Genomic DNA, 21,661 nt, shown 5'->3' on the forward strand with positions numbered 1-21,661 from the left:
TGTGTACAGTACAATAGCAGCCACAAAAAGACATGCTTTTACAGTCCTGCCCCTGCCACGGGATATTTTTTTGTCAGTGCTTTTAATATATATTCACCTATTGTTATGTTACGATGATTTTTAGTAATATAAAAGAAAGTGTTCTGAATAAAATCACATACTACGCCTTTAAAACAGTATGTACACATTAGTAAACCATTGCATTAGATTTCTCATTTCCCTTGCATCACCTGTTTACTGACCAGAGTACAGCTGCATCAGTGAGAACAAATGTTCATCTGCAGTGCCGCTGTAGATAGAAATTACCCATAGGAAAAGACTGGGGCTCAAATTAACCTTTTCACATGAAAAAGGGTAAAAAGGCTTGGGAAACCTCTTTGTAATGCAACAACATGCTTCATGCATATTAACTCAAGCACATTGTTGCCACATTAAGGGACAATTTATATGACGATACAGACAACAACACTATGTTCCTCAGAAAGGTTGTAAAACACTTAGGGAACCATGAAGGCAATGAGAGAGTCCCGTTCACACATGAATAACTCAAAGACTAAGAATATGACATTAACGTTTGCCCCTGCAGCATGTATAATTCTGCCTCTACATGGACTTACTGCTGATTCTATCAAGCTAACCACGCCTCTCTGTACGTATCCGAACCATCCAATCACTGAAGATGTCTCACCAAGTTGCCCAATGAAAAGCCTGGATTGGAGGCAGAGCTATTGTCCCTCACACTGGTCCAATCAAAACGTGGAAAGCATCCTGTGGAGCCATATTATATGCCCACAGCCCCAGTAATCTAGTGCTACATGCAGAAAAGTGCTTTGCAGCAAGATCAGGACAGCAGGACACTGAACTCTGTTCAAGGTAAGATGGGTTGATGTTGACTGTATAGGCCTGTGAGGTGCTTGTGTTTGGGTGTGTGAACTATATATCCTAAAAATGCATTAATCATATTATCAGTATTATTATTTACAATATCTGTATTAGTTGAACTTGGTACAACTTGCAGGATATCGACTGAATGTTATGTTTTTCCCAACAGAGGCGGGTAGAGTAACCAAAAAGTTACTCAAGTAAGAGTATTGTTACTTTACATAAATATTATATAAAAGTATAATAGTAAAGTAAGTATAAATATTATACTATGTAGTAGTCATCCAAATAATTACTTAAGTAAGAGTAATAAAGTATTAAGTGAAAAAACTACTCAAGTACTCAGTCATTGCTGAATAACTTCTGATTTACTTTTTCAATAATCAGAGCATGAACGTAAAATAGACAAAATATAAAATATCAATGTGCAAATTCAGATATTGCCAAAAAATATACCTTTAACTAAAACAATAATGAATTATATATTTACAAAATAACAAATTAAGGCAAAGGGTGCTTCCCCAGAACATTTCCTGTATTTCCTGTAGCCTGATACTTTTATCTGGCTACATGAGAAAGAAATATGGGTACATTTTGTAAAGCAGTTGGCTCGATCCGATACCAAGTGAATACAGGGCCAGTATTGCCGATACCAATACCAATACTTTTTAATAATTAAGGTGGATGCATCATGAGATTGCTAAATCTGGATGAATTTCCATGACCCTTAAGTGTGTTTGTGACTTTTCCTTTAAATTATTATTGAGTTAAAACCCAGGACAGAATGAAGGCAAAGTTTACATGTAAATAGAAAATGTGTTATTATTAAACGTTTTTGTTGAATAGAACAGTAAAAACAATAGTAACAAAACTACAATACAAAAAAAAACTATTTCTCTTAAATAAACAAAGTGTACAACATTACTCTACCACAAATAAAATGGATTATGAAAACATTATGAAACAACTACAATACAAAAACTTAAATAAAAAATAAATAAATAAAGTGTAAATAACTTAACAACCCCCAAAGCCTTGAGTTCAAAGACATCTTCCCAGAAGCCCCCATGTGGGCCCTGTTTGGTTACAGGTTTTTGTTCAGGAACAGTATCATTTTCACATGTTTTGCTTTTATTGCACATCGCCTGACTTACTAACTGTCCTGCCTTTGAAAAAATCCTCTTGGATGGTACCGATGTTGCAACCACTCCCAGGTGTTTCTTGACAGGTTTGCCCAGGAGGGGAATGTTGATGCATTGTTTTTCCACCAAAGTAGTGGATCCTGATCCCGAAGAATTGGCCTTTCTTCTGAGTATCTTCACGTTTCAATCAGGGCATCAGTGCCAGTTGTCCGATGCTGGTGAGTTGCAACTTGAGAGTCAAATCTCTCCATATCCCAGCTTTTGCTGCAGGTGAGGATGCAGCAGCCTCTGCAGATGAGCTTGAGGTAGTTGCAGGAGCTGGGGCAGAGCTGGTGGTTGTAGAGCTTGAGCGTGATGCGGTGATGAAGGTGCTGAGGTCTGACTCACATCTCGGGTTTTTACAGGCTCAACATTTGCAGGGTCACAGAATGCCTGTTTTTTTTAAATCTAATGTCCAGGTAGGTGCCTACAGCAAGACCATAACATGTTTCAATAGCCCTGAAACGACGCTGACATTGCGCTGACAGCTCAACAGCTAGCGAGCTACCTTGGCACTCAGAAGCCGTGACACCAGGGAATCACCTTTGAAACTGAAACATGTTTTTCAGTCGATATCTCCCTCGTGGCTTCCTCAAATGGCCTCAGTGCATCGATGGACAGACTGATGACAGACCATTCTTCCTCACTAAAGCACAGTGAGCTCTTTCCAAGGAGACACATGACTGTGGTAACTGCCTCCTTTTGCTCAGACAACCTCTCCCACATGTAGAAAACAGAGTTCCACCTTGTCTCAACTGCCTGAATTTGTTTTTTTTTTTCTGGGTACTGCTGCTGCTTCTGAATGTCTTTGAGCTTGTCTGCAGCTTTAGTGCTATGGTGAAGAAAGCAACAATAGCACTGCTCTTCTTCTGAATCTCAAGCAAGTCAGGCTGAGCCTTGAAAGAGTCTTTCACCACCAAATTCAGAGTGTGTGCAAAACATGGGTAGTGTGCCAAACCTGCTTTGCGCCATTATCTGTTATCACAGCCTGAATCTAGTCTGTTATGCCCCATTCTTCTGTGATTCTGGTTAACTGTGAACAAATATTGGCCGCGTTTCCCAGATTCATTAAGAAGCTCTTAAGTGCTAAGATCGTCTTTAGAGCGTTCTTAAGAACGCTGTGAAAGAAGGATGTGTTTCCCAGAGTCGCTCTTAGCCTAAGAAGATCTTTCACTAAGAAGGAAACGTAAGATCGAGCTGACCCACTCTTAACAGCCTTCTTAGCGACGAAATGCTCAGTGATCAAGCCGCGTCAGGGAAATTTATATCCTCCACTTAAATAATAAACAAACAATGCTCAATGTTGTAATGCGCTAAAAAAAAAAAAAAAAAAAAAACTTTTCATTGAATTACACGTTTAAGTTTTCCACACACATCTGCATATATGAGTTTATAGTACTACACATAAAAACACATCAACAACCCTGTGGCATTTCACAGATATCAAGGAAACAGATGTAATTGAACTCAGCTGAACCTCATCCAAAGAGGCTCCACCTGCTACCAAAGTTGCCAAAGTCCGCGCGTGTGAGAAACCATGGCTGCAATACAGCACATTCTCGCTGCGAACCAAGAGCGGCGCCGTACGCGAAGCCAGACAGTTTATATAAATGCTTACGTGCGTCAGCACTTCTCGCCACTGGACGTGCTGTCAGACCGGGCTGTCCAGACAAAGTACCGGCTGCCCCGTGCGGAGATCCAACGGCTGATCACTTTGGTGTCTCCACATATCCAGAGAGCAACCCGCTGCAACTTTGCCCTGAGCCCTGAGGTGCAGCTCCTGGCTGCGCTGCGTTTTTACGCAGTGGGGAGCTTCCTGGAGGTGGTGGGGGACGGCACCGGCCTCAGCAAGGCATCGGTGTCACGGAGTGTTGCAGCTGTGACACCGATTCTCCTGCGCCATGCCCTGACCCACATAAAGATGCCCACCACACGGGACGAGATCCGCCAGGTCCACCAAGGGTTCCACGCTGTGGCTAAGATCCCCCGGTGATCGGTGTGGTGGATGGCACCCTCATTGCATTCTCACATGTGTGTGCCTATATCCACGGGGGTATATATGCGCTAATGGGCTTGATTACTACTTGGATACACCTGTTGGCACACACACACACACACACACACACACACACACACACACACACACGCACCCCCCCACACATGATACATGCACTGATAAAGAGGTGGGTGATCGATTTGCCGGGGATCGATTGATTCAATTTCAGCACCACTGCCGTGGACAGCTCCCACTGAGAGCTTCTTAAGAAGCTTCTTTGGCTTGATCTTAAGGTTCTCCTAAGAAGGCAGTTAAGAACGCGTCTGGGAAACACCCGTATCTTAGCGCTCCTTCTTAGCCGAACCCTTCTTAAGAGCCTTCTTAAGTCCTTAAGAACGATCGAATCTGGGAAATGCAGCCATTGTCTGCAGCACAAACAGGGCATGTTTCTAGCAAGTATGCCAGCATTTGCCAGTTTTTGTCGATGATGTGGCATGACACTGTTAAATATGCCTCTGTGGCTCTTGATGTCCTATGTCAGTTGTAAGCACAACAATGTCCACACCACTCAATGCCTTTCTGACTAGAGCAGCAGTCTTCATAAGGAGCTGGTACTTTCCCCTCCATTAAAGTTTTATGACTTGTACCGTGGCTGCAGTTGATTGGTGAAATGGAGGAATTAAAAGTATGTCCAGTAATGGAACATCCTCACCAACTATCTTGGAGGTGAATGGTGTAATCTGAGTTTTCTACTAAACCTTATCAAGTAGTTTTGTTACCTAAACATAGCTATGAAGCATTGTAACATGTTTTGTTTCATCTGTTAACCACATGCCAAATTGTGTCTGTAAAAATTGTATTTACCCCACAAACGTTGAGGGTGCAGTTTAGTTTAATGGGAACATAATTTTGAGGGGACAGGACTGGTATATAATTGTTTTTGTATTTAATTAATTTATTTACATTTTATTAAAAGGTGGCTAATCAAAACTAATTTGTTAATTTCCTTTTCCCTAAAGGCATCCAAGCCTGTCCTTCCACCAACAGCACTTCTTCACCACAATGTTCAACACCACGCTGAACCCCACCACCAACCTCTATGTGAACTCTACCACCCCTGGTAGCCTCTGGGGACCTCCACCATGGTATCAGTTCCCAGTGTGCGCTTTGTCCCCATTCGGTTTCATTTTCTACTTTGGGGTGAAGGTGTTCAACATGGCAGTGGGGACACCCTGTAACGTCCTGGTCATCTGGCAGATTGCCACCAAAAAAAGTGACACATCCACTTCCGACATTTTCATCTTTAATCTGGCCATCTTGGATGCCTACTTCTGCCTAATGACGCCCATAGAGATGGTCAACCGGCTGCTATTGGATGACAGCGGTATTTGGTACTTCCAGAGGTTCGCATATGGGATCAAGGACGTAGCACCACTATTTCTGGTTTGTCAACAATTTCAATTCAATTAAATGTTATTAGTAATGTCATATCACAACAAAAGTATTCTAGGACATTTTTTACATAGAGCAGGATTAGAACACGCTCATGATTTTCAGAGTAAATTCATTTTCAAAGTCCCAACATCACCAAGCGTTCACAGGCAGGCAAACAGGCAGACATTTTTTGTGCGATTAAAAAAAAAAAGAACTTCGGTAGAACATTTCCTGCTTTTCCTAACACTTCTAAAAGCTTTCAAGAATTCACAGGGCGTGAAGTATTCCGGCACTGTGCCAGATTTCCAGTGTACGGCATTTGGCTACGATTTTTTTATTTTGTTTTTTTTAAATATATCACTGTCGAGTTCTTGAGTTCGTCTGCCAATGATATGAGAGGAACACCACTCTCCCTTGCTCAAACTAACATTATTAGCCAATCAGAAGTAGAATGGGGCGGCTCTTGGAAAAATGTGCTTCAGTTCTGCATAGATGCTCAACTGCCCGAGCAGAGATGTCATGTAGGAAAGTAGGATGGAGAGTAAGTTCATGAATCCTGGGGAAGATACCCCCTAACTGATAAAGGATTAAACATTATATGACGCTGGGCGTGGATAGAAGAGCTGGAAAGACGGTAAGCCTTTTGCAAGAAGTTAAGAAAAGCAGGTTCTTGCTTCTGCACTTTGTGCTCGAGAAAGCCCGCTCATGCATATTGTAACATGGTATTCCTTCAATGATGTGTCATTCCAGGTGTGTATCTGTCTGGACCGCTACATGGCCGTGGTCCATCCAGTACTGTTCACTGCTATTCGAGACAACAAGATCCGCATTGGCATTTCTGTGCTGGTCTGGGGTCTCATCCTGGCTTACGGACTCACCAAGTGCATCCTGGGAGTCATGAGCGTCAACGAGGTCTTCAGCAGCGTCATCCTCTTTGCCTTTGCAGTCATGGTCTTCTGCAACATCTCCGTGATCTGGGTCCTTAGACGTTCTGTGGTGGGAAAGGAGGAGATGCACCCGGTGAAGAAGAAGGCCCTAAGGATGGTGCTGATCATCCTCGCCATCATCGTGGCCAACTACTTGCCGCCAGTTGCTCTCATGCCCTTTGTGTCGTACTACACTTTTGTGGTGTTTCGCTGCCAGATCAGCATCAGTGTGTTCTCCATCATGGATCTGAGCTGCAGCATCGAGCCTCTCCTCTACATCACCAAGATGGATTGCGTGGTAGGCAGGTGCTGTGGACGGAGTTTCTCTAAGAAGCCACCTGTTGTCAAGGTGTGATCCAATCCCATTCTCACCAATTGGACGACATAAAATCCTTAAAATAAAAAAAATACATTATTCCACAAATGTATAATTTCTGTGAAACCTGCACATTAAATGTGCTGTTACATCTAAAACTGAGCTAACAACCAAGCTAAACTACATTGACTGCAGCTAGCAAGAGAGGAAGCCTATATCAAGTAAAAGCCAGCTAATGAAAGCAAAATGTTTTTATTTTTTTCATTTTGTTTGTAATTGAAACAATATTGATTAATCTGCATTTTTGTAATTCAGGTCATACCAAAATTGAATTGAACATGCCAGCAGCTAAATACATTTAGCTACAGTCATGACAGAAAAATAATCCAGCTAAACTCCTGCTAAAGCTAACTAGCAGAGTATCAGTAACTCATCAATTCACGTCAAATGTCGCTGAGCAAAGTCCAGACTCTTCTCTGTTCTGGTCCTCAGTGGTGGAATGAACTCCCGAACAATGTCAGGACAGCAGAGTCATTTGCCATCTTCCGCAAAAGGCTCAAGACTCACCTGTTCAGACTTCACCTCGACTCTGCATAGCATGACCCACTAACCCCCCCCCCCAAAAAAAACCCCTTACCTATAGCACTTTGATTATAGCACTGTTGTACTTCGAAAAACACTTGGCCCTTGATTGTTCTGTTAATAATATGTGTACTATCAAATCCAAATTACATTAATTTTCGATAACAAACCAAACATGGAACACGTAGATTCCACTTTTTTACGATCACATGGCTTGTTGGTTAAGTCGGGTGCAGATTGTGATTACGTTTTGGTATGCAAGGTTTGTTGACAAATATAATCAGCCTAACTACAATAGCAGTAGATGAGTTTGTGTGTACTCCAAACGATTAAATATAAATAGTTATTCCTTTAAGAGGTGAGTTTGTTGTCTACATCTCCTATAATATGGCGTTATATTTGTGCTACATTTATGAAGGAGCCATGTGAGATTTTGAGCGCAGAAAAATATATTTTGCGAGCACAGAAATTATATTTTGAAGAGAAATGATACGCGAGCAAAACATAATGTCATTTGAGCAGGCAAAAATATATAACTCTCACTCAGTTTTACTCATGCCCACTCTCAAACTCTTGCTCGCTGCGCTGCAGACCGCTGCACGCGGGCTCTCAATCTGTCCCTTATGTGCACGCTCAACTTTGTCTGTACGCTCGCTCAATTTGGCACAGCGTTACAAATGTGCCACAATAGCAACCAATCAGAGACTTGAAGAAGCTTAATTCTGATTGGCTGTTTCGTCTCCAATCACAAGGCTTCCATAACACGCTGAATGAGTGGGATTTTAGATTTCCAGAATAACAGAAGAATTAAAAACTGACAATTATAATTGTAACACAAAGTAATTAATTTTTTTAAGTTGTGGTAACTAAAAAATATGATGTAATTCAGTTGACATTTTCTTTCTTTAGAATGGATATGTTGCGTTTTAAAGCTTAAATAATTAATTTTGGAGTGCATGAAAACGACCTGTGACACAGATAAACATGTCAACAACTTTATGTAAATTTAAATTTAATAAACTGGATATTTCCAAAAGTGTGTTTTTTTGACATACTATATTATGACTTTTTTCTACTTTGAATACCATGACCTTTTGTCGACATACTTTACCCTGACTTAAAGTTGTATGTAATATTTTCAAGTTTTCAAGTTACTATTTATCAAAGAGTGAGTTCAAATAATGGTCATTTATCATGTGACCACTAATGAAAGTACTTGTACTTGCTGCTTTGCCCAGAAATAGGATCTCTGTGTCTGTGACCACATTCCCGCGCAAAATTCAAAATGAGTGAGGATTCTTCCGTCAGTCAGCAGCGGTTGGTCTGCAGGTGGAGCTACTCACGGAAGTACTGTATGCTGCGTTTCATTGTAATGGGAAATCGGTAACTTCCAACTGCTGAGTCAGGCTCCCTCTCGTCTTAAAGCTGTATTCTACGATTTGAAAGGTTGAAAAAAGCATCCCCCCCACACACTCCCCTCCCCTCTATGCTCCTCCGAGCTCTATCGTTCTCCCCTCGCAGCCTCCCACCTCCCTCTTATTTTACGAAAATAGTTCACCGAAATGTGTTTCTGAAAACATTTTAGGAGAGAAATAAGCTATGCAGTTGCTGAATCTGTCTTTATTTTGGATCGACAGCGGTCAGTTTGAAATATTTTCGAGAGCTTGCTGCGGCGCCGCCGTCTCTCGAAACTCGCCGCTCCGTGCCGGTATTACACGGCTTCTTACATAGACAATGAATGGGAACATTCTCTCCGCTATGAACTCAGGCAGGACGCCGTTTAGTTTCCCGGTGTGTCCGGGACTTCCACAACATGTACAAAGCAGTAATAGTGTTTATTACGGCCATGAATGATGAGACATTATCGCTGTAAATGCAGCGGGTGCCGGTCGGATTTCTCTCTCACACTGACTGCAGAACGTCCCCGATCGCAAACTGCTCGGCGATCGCTTGCCACAATCCCACCGCCTCCCCCCCCTGCTGACACTGCAGCCTCAGCTGAAATCTCACTCTGAACTCACGTGACAGCCCTGCTCCGTACCTGAACCGCTCAGGGCAACAAGGGTCTTGTCCGCTCGTAGTTTTAAACGCGGAAGTGAGTCGGGACGAGACGTGAGCAGGAGCAGGAAAGTGAGCGAGGATTGGATCGGAACATTTAGCCAATAATAGCCATGCGGAACGGATGGCTACTATTGGCTAAAGTTTGGCGCAAGTGAAAAATCGTAGACTACAGCTTTAAGTGTATGACCAGGTACATTTCATTACTGCTGACTCACAATGGAGGATCAACAGCCAGAGAAAGAAGACCATTCAACACACCATATACCTTTTACCAATGGAGACCTGGAGAGGAGTATCTAAGATCAAGATCATTGAACAAGACTGACCAAAGTGTGTTTGAAAGATGTAAGCAACAAGCAGATGAAGGTAAGTTATTCTTTATACTACTACCAAGTAAAGCAATTTCAAAGCATAACATAAGGCCAAAACAATAATAAATAAGTAAATTATTTTCTTGCTTAGTCAAGCCCAAAAACACAAATAATAAAAGCAGTCTGAGTTTGTTAGCGATTTTTATTGCACCTTCCTCAGATCTACACAGTACGTAGCTCAGAGACATAGATAGAGAATGGCTTTCATTAACTGATGCAGCTCGTATTGCATTGGTCGACTAGGTATGACTTTTTGGGGATCTTTGGGGCAGTCTTACCGACAGTACTGATTTTCCAGGTATAGATACACAGAAAGGTTTTCCAGGAATTGACATAATTGAAAAATTTAGTTTGGGCCTTATTTCCGACAATGTGCAGAAGCTCACCTCAGGTATTTCCTTTGGAAACTAACACGTTTGTGTTAAAGTTCTCTATATAGAATTCAATGCATATTTATGATTCAAGATGGTGATAGCTGAGCTGGCGGCTAACAGCGCTAACAGAGTTAACAATGGTAACCGGCGTATGAAAGCAGTGCCAACGTGAGCTCATCACCACTTTTCATAGTTTGTGTGCAGTCTTTTGTGTGGTTTTATGACGCAGAAAGTTTGCATGTGTTGTAAAATGTTACTCAGTGCGGCAACAAATCTACTTGGTTCGGGACCGGAGTGGAACCGGACCAGTACTTATACTTAATAAATAATAATAAAAATGCCGCTGTGTGCTTTCGCTTCCCGCTCGATCAGCTCCACTGGGGTGGCTGTAATTAAGCCCGCTTCGCTGCACAGGCACTTTTCACATGGAACTTGCATGTGATTTTGATACCTGCGCGGCTCGCGAAGTTGCACAAGTTCTATTATGGAACAATCACAGCAGAGCAATCACTCATCCACAGACACAGGACTAGCTTACTGTGCGCACTAGGGTGGTAATTCCATAAAAGCCCACCACGCGTCACTAGCGTTGTTTACACTGGAACTTTGACAGGGGCACAAAGGCAACCTTGGCCGTAAATTTACAATTTTTTCACAGGGCATCAAGGCCAAAGTGCGGAGAAACGTCGTGAAATTCGCACCCTGGTCACAACATCACATTATAAAGTTTAGACTTATGGATTCACAAGTCAGGAATGCCGGTCCACTGGGTTAAAGTCCTGTGTTTGTTTGACCCATTTACCAGCTGTAGTGGACTTCCATGGTCATCAAACCAGTAGTTAATGACACAGATTAGTTTACAATACAGAAACTAATGGGTGCCTTGTGCATTGGTGTCTATAGCACTAACTGTGCTAACAGCGCTAACTGTGCTAACAGCGCTAACCGTGCTAACAACGCTAACTGTGCTAACAACGCTAACTGTGCCAACAACGGAGAAACAGTGTTAGCCTGAGGGGGAACCACCAGGGTGGGTGTTACACTTCTACAATGACGCTCTTGGTCAGGATGACGGTATCGGCTGCAGCTAGCCAGTCGGGCACGTTCACATGAACATGGCTCTATAAACAAAGTAAGGAGAAGTTCTCATAACAACACACACAGAGGGAGATTGACTTAATTCTCTATTCAGGTGGAATTTACTCCACTTTACAAACACAATATTTGCTTTACTGTAATATTATGCTGCAAGTCTCCTGTAGAGACGAAGTATTCAACATCTCTTACCAAAACACATTATTTCATACATGTTAAATCTTTAATTTCTACTGTTTCAGTCACCCCTGACCTAAACTTGACATAACATGGATTTGAGAATTTTAAGGGAAGTCATTTTACACATTTTTAGAGTTTATCATGAAACACAGAAAACTAAAACTAACAAGCTTCTTTCTGGTACACAGAATACTGTATGTTATTAATATTAACATTTGTGTCAAAATGTGTGTCTATATTATGATAATAAATCTGATGAAATTGTTTTCCAATGCCAATATTTTGACAGGGACTTTTGACACCATACCAAGGAAAACTCTTCTACTGTATAAAGTCATACAGAAGAATTACTTTGGCTTAAGGCTGCACCAAAGATCCCAATGAATGTGCAACATTTGAAATCAACTGACATGAAGCTAAACAGAGAGGAAAGGCTTGTAGGATGCTGGAAACCCTAATTACAGCATCAAAATTAATTTACAAGAATGACGAAAACACATCAGCCTACTGCGTTAAATCCCAGTTTCCATTTAATATACCAAATAAAGACAGTTTTGTATGAGTGTCTTATTGGTTGCTAAGTTAATTTTAGGGTTAAACTGATGTATTGCTGCCGTCAGCTTTAGCCTTGTCAATAACCTGAAATTCTAACTAATACATACCAAATGCTATGATGCAGCTGTATGTTAAGCTCACAAAGTGGACAGGTATGGGTTTGCTGATACAGGAAGCTGCAGGTGCAAAGCTAGGCGAGAACATATAGATAATTAGTGTATTAGAGGAGGAAGAGAACAGCAGCTCCACTGCTTCTTTTCCATCATAATTCAGTGTTAATATACCTGGAATCAAATCTGACTGCTGCTAATGAGCATCGTCCGGGTCAACCACAGGGTTACCGCCGGTTTGGGTATCCAGAGAGCTGCGTGCTGTGCTGTTCCACAGGGCGTCGTCGGACTGGGGCTCCAGGGACGGATTGACTGAGGCAATGTCGGAGGAGTTGGTTGATGGGTCCAGCAGGATCTGGGCAGAGGTGGGGGGGTGGCTGAAGGCGGTGCCAGTGAGAAGACTGGATGAAGGACTAGGTGGAGCGTTAGATGGAGGGTAATCAGAGGGTGTTTGTGAGTTGGATGTTGAGTTCAGGTTGGAGGGAGTGAGCGAGGGTGAGCCGGAGAGTGTGTGGGGAGGAGGGTCAGACGGAGAGTCTGTGAGGGAGTTGGCCAGAGTGGTTCTGGGTGTGTGTGCAGGGGTCGGCTCCTGTGGGTCTGTGCAGACCAGCTCGCCCTCAGCCACATACCACACCTCATTGTGCCTGTTCAAAAGCTTTAAGGGACTACTCACACACACACACACACACACACACACACACACACACACACACACACACACACACACACACACACACACACAGAGAAGTGAAATAGATTAGGTTCACAATGTGTTATAAACATGTTTATAGTGGTTTTAAGCACACACTGTAAAAAATTAAAAGTCTGACACCAGGTCCGTTATACTTCATCAATGTAGTATAACATAGTAGTAGTACTGCGCCAACGCGAGTGGCCGCATATCCAGTAGCCCCCATCCGTGTTTAATTTTATAATTATTATTGTCAGACCCCACTCTGACTGGCACCCCTCTTTTCTTGGTCTAAAAGTGTCAAACCGTTACATAATACATTATGACCCTTGCAGCAATTATTTAGTATTATGCTACTTGTTCTAATAAGTTATTATAAAATTATTTGAAGTGTGTTATGGTTATTGTTAAAAATAAAACACTACTATAAGCAGATGATGTTTATAATGCAGTAAGTACTAGCAAAGAATAAATGATAAAGTATTGTCTGACCTGTCATAGCCAACGCCGTAGTGGTAACTGTGATTGTATGAAGCTCCAACTCTCCCCAGTTCTTTAGTCAGCAGGTGAGCGTGAAGCCTGGAGGTGACGGACAGCATCCAGCCTCCGTAACTCCTCACGTAGACGTCCATCTCTGGCATCTCAGTGAAGTACAGCTGTGCAGGAGCCAGCATATTCATAATACACATCGAGCACCTTCATCACCGAAGGATTGTGTTACAGCCACTGACTGTATATAAGTGGATGTTGTCATGGTGACATCATCCATCGATTAGTGGACTACGGTTCTGAAGCCTTGAGTTTTACTTTTTGGTCGTCACCATCATGTTAAATAAATCAAGAGGGAAGTAGAGTCATTTTCTCATGGAATTCCATGCAGAGATATTGCACCTTTAAGGAACTTGGGCTTGGCTTTACTTTTTAGAACCTGAGGCTGCCGTCTGGTTACAGCAGCCATTTATATATATAAAAAACAGTAAATACACAGTAAATCTACATATCAACACTAGATGTATATGTATAGATGTATATCTATAGAATACACAACATAAAGATGATATTAAAATACATTATAAATATACCAAACTACAACAACTAGAATATAAAACAAACTTGAACAGTCTCTTTCTGTTTCTGTTCTGCTGCACTAAATACTGTACATCCTCAAGTCAAATACACAGATACTAGGAGGATGAGATTAAATGACTCACCAGCTCATCCTGCACCTAAAGGCCACATCTCATCACCTGTCAGCTCACCTTGTCGCTGGTGGGTGCTGGCGGCTTCTCCTGATAGGCTGCCGGCAGCGGGAAGTTGAGCGAGTAGATGGCCGGCTCCCACATCCTGGTCTCCTCTGGGATCTTGACCAGGACAGGGGCGGTCATCTCCATCTGGATGCCTGGCCACCGACACACATAAATACACGGCGTGAACACACTGTAGAGGGCTGATTTTGGTTTTTCAGCTTCAGCTGAACTCACCTTGTTCATTGGCTCCAGTGATGTACTGGAAAAGTCTCCTGAAGGCCATGGCTGCTCCCACGCCCATGAAATAGGCTTCAGCATCTGTTGACACCCAGCGGGTGGGGCTGTAGTGTCGCACCTGAACATACACACACACACACACACACACACACACACACACACACACACACACACACACACACACACACACAGCGTTGTCACTAAACTGTGTCAGAAGTGATGGAAAGTGCCTAAGCCACGTTTTTAGCTAATTAGAATTTTATCCATCTTATTGTTTTTAGCAGCATTTTAGAATATATAAGGGGATTGCAGCAGATTTGTGGCACTCAGGTGATAGCTTTTGGGTCGCCACCTGTTTATTGCCCGAAACAATCTTAAATATGAGTAATAATTGTAAATAAATATATTTTTGTTATGTTTGTGTGTGTGTGTTTGTGTATATATAGTTTGCGTCGCAGGGAGTATCAAACGGTATCAGGTTGCCCAACGACTTTGAGGAAAAAAGGAGTGATACTCCAAAGAAATGGCAGTGTAGAAGGGGTTAGTTAAACCTGAAGAAACCTTTTGGAGAGTTCAAACAGCATCAAACCACGATTTTCAGCTGAAATCAATATATATTATAACGACGGATAAATAGGCTCGTTCGAGATGAACTGCGCCTCGCCTGGAAAGTAGACGAGAACAGGCGGAGCAGCAGGAGGCGGAGCCTAAAAGTTGCGGTCCAGTCGGACAGTTTCCATCGGCCTTCGAAGATTTGACAGGAAGTCATAGAAAAAGTTACATCAGTTTGCATTTTTTTTATATTTGTTCATAAATATCTGTGGAACTCAGAATCAGAATAATTTAGTAATCCCTCTGGAAATTGTATAGCTGCAGTTGCTACATAAGAGTCAGGAAAGAAGATATTAAATAAGTGTGAAAATATAAAGTATAAAATAATGCCACTAAATATAAGTAATGTATATAAAACACTATACGGTATAGTAGTGTATCTGCTGTTGAGGTAGTATCATAGAATCTAGTGCACATAAGTAAAGTTTAACAGTTATACTGTATGTTTTTGTCTGCCTCATAAAGCACACCGTAGGGTAATTTCTCGTTTTAATAAGGTCTAAATAAATAACCTCTTTTATTGTCTTTATTATGATTATTATTATTATTGTCAACGACATGAGATGTTTGTTAACAGACTGAACTTTTATTGCACAACATGAGCCCACGATCTAGACTCACATAGGAAATTTGGCTCTTAGTTTTCTACTAAACGTGCTGTTTGTTGTCAAAACTAAGAGCCAATCAGCTCCTCGGGTCTTGCAGATGGTTGAGAACAACTGCGGGGCCTAGCTCTAAAAACTGCGGCCGCCTTGATCTCATGAGATTATCGTTTCCCACGTGTCCTATCTTCGGCGATCGATTCTGCGCGGGCCTGGCTCATCTCCAACGAGCCTTTTGACTCTTGCGCTCGACGCAGATCTAAAAAGGGTTGGTCTTGAGTGCCTTAATTATTCATGGGTGTGTTTTACACATATCCCAACCTTGCATTTAAACTCAAATTCATGAATTTAATAAGAGTTTAAAATGTATTTGGTCACTCTTTGTGCTAGCTATTAGCATTAGCGCCAGCAATAAGCATACGCAAATTGAAAGTGCCATCATGAACAGTAAGTTCAAATTTTGAAACCACATTTAATATCTTGTTCACTCACCTCATATTCATCTGTTTTGCAGACCAGCTGATATTCCAGACATTCCTTTGACTCGGTGCAGAAACTGGTGTTGGTACTCGGTCTGTAACAGAGGGATAAATAATTCATTTTATTATCTGGCCAAAAATAAATGGACAGTTTGTTATTTGTTTGGTCTGTTTGTCATGGTTTGGGGGGAGACTGTCAACGGTTTCAACATGACATGAAATATTTTTCCCAGTTTTGTGTGGAAGAAAAAAGAATATTGTGTTCTTGTGTGACTTTGGTCTGTTCAGACTCACCAAAGTCACACAATAACACAATCCAACTGTGTGATGGAGGCAGCAGTACATCAGCAACTGTGTTCCAACAGGTCAAATCCCTGTTTTCTGGTGTTTGAAGAGAGCAAAGATTACGACTTCAGTTCCCTGTCAGAAAAGGCTGTCTGGCAGCAACGTGAAGAGGTGAAAATATTCTGTCCACTTGAACTGATATTGATTGTTTCAGGTGTCTCACATACATCCAACTGTCCCTTTAAGATGCTTTAAAGAATGAGTGTTGAGACATATGGGTGTAACGTTCAGGTGTCAATGTATTAGATCAACTTACCCAACACGTCCTTCAGAAGAAACCACGAAGGCCAACAACGCCAAGACTGAGATGAAAGACCTGAGGACAACAAATGATACATTTGTAGAAGTTGTCGGAAAGTAGAGACGAACAATTTTTCTCTTTGACAGCAAAAGTGTCTTTTATTTTGGCTGTTCACTCATTGCTTGTAACAACACTGGTTACCATGGTTAGACACCGCCTCTTTTAAAGGGACTGTGCTCAAATGCCATTGTCAGTGTGAAAATAAAAAGAACACAGAAAAGGCACATAACATGCTTGTGTTGAACCACAGATGATGGTAAATTATGAAAACGATAACATGAACGTTTTGGGAGGCGAATGGCCCAAACATAAATTCTCCACAGGGTTAGAGGCTCCTGCTGGGGGAGCCTTGGGGACCTTGCAGCAGCATTGGGGTAGTGCAAGGGGCACTGTGGCTGAGGTTGCAGGGGTCCACAGTGGGCATTCTGGCAGATGAAAACGTACTCCACTGCCTACAGGCATCGTGGGGATGTGAGACTGTGGGAGGATGGTTGTGAAGCGGGTACAAGTGTGAAAACTCTGGCATTATGCAGGAGCATGGTCCGTTGGTGCAACGCAGACCAGGGAGCTGTGGAGTTTGAGGGTAACATGGTTCCAATTGAAGGCAATAAGTGACTCAATAAATTGTCTCTGATAGCAAAAGGTTTATCATTAAAGAAGTCCATAAAGTCATTACTACTAAGGTTTATAGGAATACATGGCTCAGTAGACTCTTTCTCAGGCTGGCTACAGTACTGAAAAGAAATCTAGGAGCAACAGAGTCAAGAGTCGTTCTCAGGAAGCTTCCACATTCACCTATAAGAGAATCAGTGAGTTGGTTTATCTACACTCTGACTGAAGCCAAATTAATCTAATGAGGTAAATGCAGCACAAAGGCTGTCATTTACAACATCCACATGGACATTAAAATCTCCCACAATAATTATGTTATCTGATGTATGACTCAAATTGATTGAATTTCAGAGAATTTAGGTAAGACTTCAGAATATGAATTCAGAATGGGGGGACAGTTCTGAGACCTAACATGACCCACAGGAGTCTGTCGACTCAGCTATTGTCCTTGAGGCTGGGCTGCAAAGCAGCCTTTATCGAGTAATGGAACCACTCGCACAGCCCATTAGGCTGTGGGTGGTAGGCAGTGCAGATTTTGACTGCCTGCGACTGCGTTCCAGAGCTCATGAGGTGAACTGTGGGCCCCTGTCAGAGGAGAGTTTAGATGGGGCGCCGAACCAGGCGACGTGGTCGAACCTTCTTTCAGACACTGAGAACTGTTGGGGGCTCTGGTGTAGTGGTGCACCTTTGCACGCAGGAATTAGGAGTTTGTGCCAAGTGTACATGCATACAGAAGGTGGCAGCGTCAATTAATCTGCATTTTTTGACATCCACCAGTAGTCCATAGGTGAGGGGGGAAGCTATTTTTGCAGTGAGTCCTAGTGAGTCCCAGCCAAACTGCTGTCCTCCTACGCACAGCTCCATGTACCTCATGCCTCGAGTCTGGACGGGCTGCCATTTGCAACTTGCATGAGTTGGCCATGTCCGTCGACCAGAATGTCCACACTGGATGCGGGCAGAATGCTCCTCTGTGCACCAGTGTCGACACAAGAGCCACTGTCTGGAAATGGTATATATATAGTGACGGCCTCCGAGGCATGAGGGACTGTCACTGGACCAAACACAGTAAAAGAAGTTCTGCAACAGGATCCAAATTATGTAACTTTATTTGGGATTCTGGGAGGGTATACCTGGAACACCTGATTTTAAATAATTGAAATCCGGTGTTCAAATCACTTCCATGGCCACAGGTGTATAAAAGCAAGCACCTATACAAGCCATACATCAGCAAGTGCAATGCAAAGTGTCGGATGCTGTGGTGTAAAGCACGCCGCCACTGGACTCTAGAACAATGGAGACGTTCTCTGGAGTGAAGAATCACGCTTCTCCATCTGGCAATCTGATGGACCAGTCTGGGTTTGGTGGTTGCCAGGACAACGGTACTTGTCTGACTGCATTGTGCCACGTGTAAAGTTTGGTGGAGGGGATTATGGTGTGGGGTTGTTTTTCAGGAGCTGGGCTTGGCCACTTAGTTCCAGTGAAAGGAACTCTGAATGCTTCAGCATACCAAGAGATGTTGGACAATTCCATGCTCCCAACTTTGTGGAACAGTTTGGGGATGAACCCTTCCTGTTCCAACATGACTGTGCACCAGTGTACAAAGCAAGGTCCATAAAGACATGGATGAGAGAGTTTGGTGTGGATGAACTTGACTGGCCTGCACAGAGTCCTGACCTCAACCCGATAGAACACCTTTGGGATGAATTAGAGCGGAGACTGAGAGCGAGGCCTTCCTGTCCAACATCAGTGTGTGACCTCACAAATACACTTCTGGAAGAATGGTCAAAAATTCCCATAAACAGACTCTAAACCGTGTGGAAAGCCTTCCTAACGAGTTGAAGCTGTTATAGCTGCAAAGGGTGGACCAATGTCATATTAAACCCTATGGATTATAAAATGACCTTTACCCCAATGTTACACATTCAAGCTTTCATTGGATGGAAGTCATTGGAAACCCTCTGTAATCCCCGGGACCCTCCTTTGATGTCACTTTGAAGAGGGTGAGTCGACACCTCCATCCCTTGCCTTTCCACTTATAACGCCAGTTACTACAGGAAAGGACCAGCTGACCAACATTTTCTGCAATTCGTTTGTCTCAAGCAACAGTCCTCCCCCAACCTCACTGGATGAGAAAGAGGCTGTTTTCCTTCGCCGCACCACTTGATCTCCATTATTTGACCTGCAGAAGGAAGTAACACGAAATGACCGTGTTCTTCAATAGAGAAGGACCATGCTTCACTACAGTCAAGCCAGAAGAGAAGGATAACTTCTAAGCCCTGCTCTCTTTTGACCCAGATTGACTTGCTGCCTCCTCTGCTGACCAGCCAGCTGTTCGCTACTCGCAGCTCCATCACCCACGCCGAGGGAACACAGCCAGATGCACAATGGACTCACATACACTTTGTCTGGGCAGAAGTATATGTTTGATAGTTCCGAAAGGACGAGACCATGGTGGGCTCCCGTGTGATAGGAACACACTTACTGACCTATGTGCAGTGTGAGGACCTTTCCCTCTTTGGGTGTATTTCCTCTCTCTCTCTCTCTCTCTCTCTCTCTCTCTCTCTCTCTCTCTCTCTCTCTCTCTCTCTCTCACACACACACACACACACACACACACACACACACACACACACACACACACACACACACACACACACTATTGATCGCATCATTATTAGTGGGATTTAATAAATTGTATTATATTTTAACCAAAGGTTTCTTGTGTGTGTTGTGCATGTGTATCTGGATTCATATTGAGACTGATTTTTAAGTTTGTTTATCTTTCCCGAAATCCAGGGTGGTGCCCCGTTATTATTAATTTGTATTAATAATCCTATTCATATCAATTATTGTATCGCTATTAATAATGATCTATTATTAACCGAACAGAAGATTTTAAAACAGTGTGTGTGCGTTCCCTGCAGAGATTACATTTTGCTGCATCATCAGCTTCAAAGGCATTTTGAGGTCATGAACAAACGTGACATTTTATCTGAAATCTCATTTCAAACCCAAGAAACAATGACGTTATTGAAGGATTCTCTAAAAAACACAACAACAGCATCCTGTCTACATTTCTACTGCTGCAATAATGTAACTACAGCCTGTTAAATGTTTCTAAAAAATCTGTGTGTGTGTGTGACTGCAGAAAGGACGCTCAAATCAAGCTCCCTGAACCTTCTTCTTGTGATATTAATTGAAACAGGAATATAGAGGAGCTGGTACTCACATTGTTCCGGTCCCAGTGCGTGTCTTGTCCACCGGCCAGGGCAGCGCAGGGAGGAGGAGTGTGATGACGGAGGGAGACTGCAGTCTGCTGCACTCTGACGGACTGCAGCGAGGACCAGAGTGTGGAGGGGGGGAGGATGGAGGAGGGAACAGAGAGGTGGGAGGAGCAGACTGACCGAAAAAACTGATGGGAAACACAACGCATGGCTCTTATTATCTGCAGTGCTGCAGCATTCTGCACACCGTTCTCACAGGAAGTACTGAATTACCATTTAAGCTAGTTCCATGTATTTAGTGCTAAGACATGCCAGTATAGTCCTTGTTGCCCTCCAGTAGTTTTTTGTAGTGTGTTGTATTCTTGACTTATATAGGCAGAGACTAACAATGATCTCTTCCTCAGGGAGGTGGTCTGAGAACGGTTCATTTCAGAGGGGTCTGAGTTCTCTTGGTGTGTTCACATATGTCATAGCTCTGAGATCGTTTCTTGGGCTGAAACAGACCAAGTGTGAAAACACCCTTAGGTGGACTTGTTTTAAATAAACAATAAAATACGTTATTTGTCCTTGTGTCCTTTGTTTATGTCTTGTGAGTTAAATGGTATGTTTATTTTAAACAGGCAGTGCATAGCCCAAGTACAGGCTGGGTGTTGTCCTTAATGGATTTGTGCAACAGCTATGACAACAGGGATTGTGAACAGCTATGACAACCCTTCCACTAGTACTGGGCACCGTGAGACACACCAGAGGCAGTATGTTAGTGGGCCAACTCCACGGCCAGGCGTTATGCCAGAGATCTTCACAGGAGTGGGCCGCAAGAGGTCACATTTGTCAGAACAATTTGATTTGGCTGCTGAGATTAATAACTGGGATGTGGCGCTTATACTGAAGTTTTTGTCTCTCCTGCTGGCAGGATGTGCTAGGGACATGTATAGTGGCTTGACTAAGGAGGCTAAGAACAACTATATACTGCTTTATCTTAGTATAAGGCTGCTTAGTCTAAAACCACAGAAGAGGACATTGATCTGGCTTCTGAAATGGAGTTGCTTCGAAGTCTGGATCAAACTCATCTCCAGATGCCAAGGTGATGGTGGGACAATTAGTGGGGATGGTTGAGGAGTTGAGGCAGAAAGTGTGGGGTCTTCAGTCTCACAATTCAAAAGATGCAGCCCCAGTGATACAAAAAACACTCTAAGCCCACTGAAAACCCAGACTGGTACCATAGGTGTAGGGGGCACCTAGTGGTGC

The 21,661-nt window shown here is 42.8% G+C and overlaps 2 protein-coding genes across 2 annotated transcripts; one reads left to right on the top strand and one right to left on the bottom strand.

Annotated features, from left to right (window-relative positions):
• Positions 1–3,984: 3,984 nt before the first annotated feature.
• Positions 3,985–6,774, top strand: LOC311010810 (G-protein coupled receptor 35-like; the record flags this gene model as incomplete). Its single annotated transcript, XM_084005458.1, has 3 exons — positions 3,985–4,052; positions 5,079–5,502; positions 6,244–6,774. 3 exons carry the CDS (start codon positions 3,985–3,987, stop codon positions 6,772–6,774), a joined length of 1,023 nt encoding a protein of 340 aa, XP_083861584.1.
• Positions 6,775–9,873: 3,099 nt separating this feature from the next.
• Positions 9,874–20,547, bottom strand: soul5l (heme-binding protein soul5, like). The gene is made up of 7 exons (XM_084005827.1): positions 20,419–20,547; positions 16,533–16,592; positions 15,945–16,026; positions 14,236–14,356; positions 14,014–14,153; positions 13,247–13,410; positions 9,874–12,728 (listed from the first exon to the last, which is right to left on the bottom strand). Coding segments are annotated over exons 1-7 (1,038 nt in total). The 5' UTR covers positions 20,421–20,547; the 3' UTR covers positions 9,874–12,259.
• Positions 20,548–21,661: the final 1,114 nt, after the last annotated feature.

Source organism: Eutrigla gurnardus, assembly GCF_963514095.1.
Source record: "Eutrigla gurnardus genome assembly, chromosome: 3".
Classification (NCBI taxonomy): domain Eukaryota; kingdom Metazoa; phylum Chordata; class Actinopteri; order Perciformes; family Triglidae; genus Eutrigla; species Eutrigla gurnardus.